Source organism: Manduca sexta, chromosome 26 (assembly GCF_014839805.1).
Source record: "Manduca sexta isolate Smith_Timp_Sample1 chromosome 26, JHU_Msex_v1.0, whole genome shotgun sequence".
Lineage (NCBI taxonomy): Eukaryota > Metazoa > Arthropoda > Insecta > Lepidoptera > Sphingidae > Manduca > Manduca sexta.
Genome location: NC_051140.1, coordinates 19276811 through 19284341, shown reverse-complemented (window position 1 = coordinate 19284341; position 7531 = coordinate 19276811). Strand labels below are relative to the sequence as shown.

The window sequence follows — 7531 nt, the reverse complement described above, 5'->3', positions numbered from 1 at the left end:
TGCGGTTTTAAGTTAAAATAATACGAATATGACGTTTGTGGTTTTTAGGGAACTACGGCCCAAAACTGAGTATTAGTATCGGTGGATGTTATTTACTAACAATTAAAAATAGGATGAATTTTGTATGGCAAAGTGATTCTATACAATGTGTAAAATTAAAGATGGAGTATGTTCATTGAAACAGAGTTGTAAAAGTTGGTAAAAGATCGGCGAAGTGATAATATATCCGTTAATTAAGCTTGCTAACAGATATATTAAACATTTTTAACACCGATTTCCTGGCACACAATCGAAAGATTTATACCTTTTGAAGGGAAACCAGAGTCCAGTTTCCTGGTAAATATGTGACCAAAGTAAACATGTGAATATAAGACATATTTGTTGGGGTGGATAATTCATATTAGTTTAGTGGGTACTAAATCATTTTACTGTTTGTACTGAAAAGTTTCATGAATTGTATTTTTATATTCACCTTTATTTATTAAAAATGGCGAAAAATAGTATAAAATATAAAAAATATATATTTTTTCTTCATTAATATGGCCTTACCATATTGTACTCGGATGGCATTTAAACTTTTAATATTAATTACCTACGTTTTGTTTCTGTTAGTAGTGAATAATGTAATATAAAAGTAATGCAGAAAATGAAATGATGGGCATTATGTGACGTCGAATCTGTCTTACTGTGGAGGGACTTATTGAGCAAATAGATTAATTGAAATATCGCACGTCTGATACCCTAAAAGCCTAAGGATAGGCATGAACTGAGCCAGGCTATAAACGTTTTATTACGTTACAAATATTTCACAACTCACGGGTTTTTTTTCGAAACGAATAACTTGTGAATACTTGCTGTGACGATAATTCGGTTTTTAATAAAATCTCAGGTTATTCAAAAATATTACGTTGGGGTTTAGGGTTTTAAGACTTATAATATTTAGTCAAAACTGTGTGTGACTGTTAGATTCGATATTTTTTTTAAATATTGGATTGATGACTTAGCCAATATTTAAATTTATATGAAATAAAAAAATTATACTTAATACCTCTTCATTTGTTTTAAGTAGGCATTCATCGTAACATACATATTATGGTATTAGGAACATCAATTTTGAATTCGTACAAGTCATTTTAAGCACCATATAACCTAAATTAAGAGTTGTAACTATACAAAAGCTAGCCAAGCGTAAGGATGAAGGTTAAATACAAAAGTTTATGAGCTCGCTTTCCATCTAGATGAGAATCATAGTTCACCTGTATAGGATTATAGAATATCTTAAGTTCTAGATGTAGAATCAAGCCAGGTAGAGGCAATGGTGGGAGTAAACTTCAGTATTTCTTCAAATTTATTTCATGTTATTTTTCTATATCGCTCTTTAGTTGTTTTAGCAAATACTTTTACAACTTACTTAGGTTGTTGCAAATATTTTGAAATTTGTATTTTTTTTATGTAAACAGAAAGCGTTAATATGTAAACATGTGCGGCGCAAAATGCGTTAGTGTAGTAGTTGAGGGGCCAGGGTGGCGCACAAAATGAGCAGAACAACCCTGGCTAAAATATTTTTAAGATATCAGTCGTCAAACCTTATGTTAGCGTACAATTACATAATCATTACAGTAAAATGATAATGGCTGTACAAAATTCGTTTAACACCGGAATGCTTATCTAAGAATAGATATCGTTCAATCCATTCGTTCAGTCCTCAGTTCCTCACCAAAGAGGCTCTCCTTTACCTGTCAAAGAGAAAAAAAAATTAACCTATTTGTTTTAGGTAGTCTAGTTACACTTAAGCATGCTATAGAGCCTTGCCACACTACAACGTAATTTGCGTTACCAATTTCCTTTAGCATAAAGCCAAATACAATATCAAACAAGTTCATGGTTGAGTTTTGTTGAGGTTACTAGACATATTATTATTCTGATATTTTTGCGATCGGCGGCGCAAATTGCGTACAGTACACGTGTGGAGAGCCCCTTAACCTATTTTGTTACGTTATCTCACAACAAATAATAAGTTACATTTTTCTCATGCGTGTAGCATGCTGTCTTCATATTAGTGCCTGGAATGAAGCGTTAGTCACTTGATGGGATGAAATGAAAAAATGTAACATCAAATGAATATTCAAATGAAAAGGTTACATTTTTTCACTTATGAAAATGAGTGCGGATTGTTAATTCAGTGCACGACAAATAAATAATAATTTCGAAAATACGTACCGTATATAAACTGTCCGGTTTTGATCCGTTACTAATAGTTGATAATTGGAACATAATTAAGGATTTTTCTCAGGATTAAAGGAGCACGTGAAAAAGAAAACAAATTGTCGCCTTTCTGTTAATTCCAACACTCATTCTTTTATTGTGATTTTGGTATGACCATTGTTACATTCACTTAAAATGATAATTCGAGCCTTAATATTTGTTGTGAGACTACAAACACATCTATTAAGGTGCTATGACGTCATTCATTCACCACAATTAGAATTTTTATGTCGATCAGACCGAAAATTAAATAAAAAATAAAAAGGCATTTCTTTTCCGTAAAAACGTCACGGCACCTCAACTTTAAATGCCCTAAAATCCTCAAATCATTAAAATAAATATTCCCTTTGCTACATTTTTAATTACATATAAATAATGAACTTAGGAAGAGAGAAATCTTTTTACAAAGAAAGGAAACAACTGAAAAGTCGATCTTTCGGTCCCATACAGTGAAAACGTGAGAAATAAGTACAGTATATGTATAGTTTAGGAAATATAATGCGTACTATTCAACTACGTGAGTTCATATATTAATCACATATTTCCTGAACCATACAAGTCATACATCCAATCAATTCACACTCATACAAAAATTATATAATTTTATAAATTAATTCATTTAGTTCTACCTAGCTAATAATTAAAACTGCTTTATGACTAGGTGATGTGTGACGGACCGCATAAATCGGAATTTAAGTATTTATTTTTTCCACTGGACTTGCTATGCGTTTCCCTGTTTTATATATTATTTTTTTTAATATTTGAGCGCTTGTTCCAATTTATTACTGGCAACCTATTTCACTATGACATAAATGTTGCTATGGCTAAAACTGGCATAGCAAGTAATATCAAATAGTAAATCAGTTTAGTTTAAATTATGTTTGTATATATAAATCCCTTACCCTAATAGATATGTACATAACTTGCAAGTCTCTTCATTAGAATATTATATACTATTGTTCAAACCTTAAAGTTAATAACAAATAAAACGCAATATTACAAATATGTTTAAAATATTTACAACTTCAATTATAGTAGTGGTTTTAAAATAAAAGGAAACCTTTAAATTAGATAAATAGTTTTTGCTCCGAAATTATTAAGCATAGTGAACACTACCCGCTAACTACGCTATCGAATTTATCAATGAATTCGGGCTCTGTGCCAGAATAAATAAAAAAAATACGAATTTTAAAGCTTTGAATATCGAATGACGCAAATAGAAGCAGATAAAAAAAATATAATAAATTAGAATCACTATGTTTTCTCCCTAAACGAGAAACGTAGGATTCGGTTTTTAAATATTTATTTACAACGGCCGTTTTAGTCCGGCACTTATTTTAATACTAATTACGCATTTAACGATTATAAATGCAACAAAACTCCACTGTAAGGGAACAGTGTGCGTTTTTTGTCACAATAACGTATTGTTCGTGACCGTGGAGCGGACTGTGGGACCTTCAATCAAAAATTACAAACAAATCGATTGACGAACTTAAATCTTCTTTGGAATACTTCCCGTTTAAGCCCCTATTTGATATTTTTGCTAAGATATATAAAGCAAATTGTGGCATATATCTAAGTTCTAAGAGTTTCTTTCGAAAAGGGAAAAAAAAAATGATACTTTTTTAATTATTAAATATTAACACTCTGCCATGAATAACTAATTGTATTTTATTTTTAATAAGGCTTCTCACAATTAGTTTTATAGATCTCAGCATATTAATAGCTTTTGCCACACATCTGTGCAGGCTCAAAGTCTGCGCTGCAATATACGGCTAGGCCTAAATCATGCTTGGGGTTCAAATGAATTGTTTATATCGACAATAATCGAGACTCAGTTCAGTTCACTTGGAATAAAATCCTAAAAATATATTTTAATTCTAAAAGGAACTTAATTTGTGTCTGGCATGTCCATAGATTCAGTCATGTCTGCGACTTAAAATTACTAATCAGACGCAGTTGCGCGGTCTTGCGGTGATAATTCTACTAAATATAATGTGACTAATGAAAATTATTCTAATGAATTTAAAATGTTTAAAAAATGAATTGATTCTATATAACTTTGTAAAATAACTGTTATATTTAAAAAAAATACCGTCTCCGATACCTAACCTATAACCCTTCCTATTTATTCAGTTTTATGATGTTTTATAGCTGGCAGGTAAGAATGTTTATCCTGTAGCATATATTTTTAATTTGTAAAAACGAAAGCTGGCCACAGTCCGCCGGCCGGTGCGCGTCGTAAGTCGCGAGCTAAAATTTTGTATTTAAAATTGGAACAAGGTGGGTTATGCGCCGGCGCATCGGTCGCTAACAGTAGTAGGTGGTCGAGAGGCCCAGTTTGCACGTGTACGAATGCGACATACTACTTCTGTTCGAAACATCCTTCGTCTCGCACCGCTGCCCGGTGAAGCCTTCTGGACATCTGAAAATAAATTAAAAATCATTTAATAAGTTTTAAAGCTACAAAAAATATAAATATGAAAGATTACCAAGTATTTCGATATTTGCTCAGATGCTCGTAAGAAGACGAAACTATTAAATGAATGATCATAAAATTTAATGCAAAGACCAAGTCCTGGATGAACTATTACGTTTGATGTTAACTCTACCTTTCTTTAATTTGAAACAGTGAATCATAGTTGACTACCAAAGGAATTTTAAGAGTGCTTCTAATTAACCAGTATATGCCAACCGACGATTGTTGAGATAAAATAAACAGAAGAAGATGAATCGTATTTCTAAAATGTAGATCGTTTATTAGTAAACTAAATCTAAAAACTCAACTCTATTTTCGCTAAGTCTATTTCGTACGTAAAACATTGATAAAGACCAACTTTTCTGTTCTTGACAACAGAAAATAAACAAGATTCGAAAATAAAACTCCACTTTATTATGTTATCGAGAAAGTAATTCTTCTTTATAAGAGTCTTGTGATGACTGTCATTTTCAGCAGTAGAGTTTCATCTAGGAGATACGTGAGATTTGACGTAGAGCAGGATTATTTCAGATGTCTAACATAACGTTACTATCTTCGATGATCATCACATTTTTGGGAGACTAAATGAATGAGCACCAACTAGATCTAGAGATACATTAGCGTTATTATACAAAGATTATTTTATACCCTCTCTCCAGTTCATATGAGGACAAATGGTTATGGTTTATATTATTTGGAAGACAAGGTATATACTTACTTGCACGCTTGCTCCTGTACAATCTCAAAGAAGAGACAGGTACCGCCATTGAGGCAGTATGACGAGGGGTCCGGCATCGGACACGGCGACCCAGTCGCTGTGGACAAATTGTCACAAATATTATTTATTATGTATCATTAAAAGTTATTCGTGCTTTGATTCAATGTGCCAATTTCGTCTTACACTAGCTGTAGATAAATCCTTTAAATTGAAACAAATAATAGCTGGCTGCACACTATAAATCAGAAAGATAGAGTAATAGTAGAGTTAGAAGAGACATACTGGATGTCTCGGCTATCTGCGCTGTGAATTTATCACGGTTAAACTGATTTATAATTTTATAGTATCTGGGTGCATTATGAGTTGACGTAATGTGAGAATCCCAATACAATTCTACGTATGATTTAATTTTCCGATGGAGTTGCCACTATAGGTGGTCGTGAGCCTCATGAGAGCAGCTTACTCGTCCCGTTCAGTTGTAGAAAAATTGTTTGTATGATGAAAGAAAATGATACATAAAGCAAGTACGTTGTAACAGAGCACCTTATTGGCCTCGATTGTATTGTCGGCTTCTCGGAAGCGATGACTTCCCACTGCATACAGTGCGTACTCTACGCTAACAATGACATTGTGGTAATGCTAACTGTTACAAACTGATTCATAATGCTTTAATTAGGTGATCTCGTTGATAGGTTAGATTAAATAAAAAGTCCTGCAGATTTTTTACCTGCGATTATTCAAAGTGGGATAGGTGCAATATACTTTTCAACGCGTTTTGTAGAAATTATTTAGCTTACTCACCTGGTATCAACCTTTTGGGAGAATCCAATCCCGAGCAATTATATATTTATTATTTTAGACTTTGTTCCCGATCTGGCAACTGAATCTAGGATATTCTAATCTACAGGCCATATACAATGCCATTATAGAGATGTAGAAAAATGCAGCTGCATATATAATATTCAAAACAGACTGCAGGTATCCAAAAGATCTTGTGTAACATTATTTTAATCTTTAAGAAAGGCGCGAAGATTAGGTTACATTAATTTTCAAGCATTGAAGACGGCTTTCGAATCACCAGCAAACTGTTACTTCGTCCATTCTTGGAGTCATTTAAAGTACTTACTTGTGTCAGGAGGTGTGACCACAGGCGGCAGCACGCTGACATTCGCAGCGGCGACGGCCGGCGGCCCCACAGCGCCCTGAGCCCTGCACTCATACGTCGCAGAGTCTTCGTTCCTCGCATGTCTTATTACTAGAACCGAGCGCCTTCTGTAATCATCACTGACATTGTAGATTCATTTAATGCTGCTACTAATAAAACATATATAAATATAATAAACTATGAAGCTAGCGTGCATAGTATGGAACGGAGTGTTTTATTCCCAAATAGTATTTGGGCCTCGCATAACAAATATTACTGTGATACTATTTAATGGAAGATGTTGAGTGCAGAGCAGTGAAAATATGATTTTCTTTTACACATAGAGGGTGAAGTGACCCCGTTGCATGTAATAATAAGTAAGGTGCATTTGATACAATTATAATAGTATTTTTGTCCGATAAACACAGGTTAATACTGTGATACTACCACGTCATGGGCGAATAGGGCGGATTTTAACACCTTGTATACGTTGGTCGCTATCTGAGTGGAACTACCAGCTTATTGTTGTCTACTGTTTATAGGCAGGTGTTAATGTGTATGCTGGTCAGTCATACAGAACCATAAAAAGCCCAGTCCTGTCTATTGTAACATTAGGTATAAGAACAAAAACAATTCAAGTCACTAAATCATCATTTTAAAAGTCACTGTGTTATTAGACCATAAAATATCAAAGTACTGAACGCGCAACGACCCGTAACAGCAATCCGCTTTGTAATTACACGAACCTATATGAACAGCATGCTTTATGGCGATGTGTTAAGGGGCACACTCGCGTAGCATTTGGTATTTTGTGTAGGTAGGTCAATGACAGCGTCTGCATTCGCGATTAGTGCAGTAATCTGTTTGTTAATCGATCAGGGCTGTCTCTGAATCTGTTCTATCTATCTATATCTATCTGTTTTGT

General features: G+C 33.6%; 1 protein-coding gene across 1 annotated transcript in view; it reads right to left on the bottom strand.

The window, feature by feature from the left end:
• Positions 1–862: 862 nt before the first annotated feature.
• LOC115451336 overlaps positions 863–7531 on the bottom strand; it is a 160226-nt gene continuing 153557 nt past the window's right edge. The window contains exons 4-7 of the mRNA XM_037443175.1: positions 6589–6746; positions 5463–5559; positions 4632–4690; positions 863–1736 (exon numbers count right to left, since the gene is read on the bottom strand). Coding sequence (XP_037299072.1) covers positions 1714–1736; positions 4632–4690; positions 5463–5559; positions 6589–6746 — 337 coding nt within the window. The 3' untranslated portion in view covers positions 863–1713. The remainder of the gene's footprint in view (positions 1737–4631; positions 4691–5462; positions 5560–6588; positions 6747–7531) is intronic.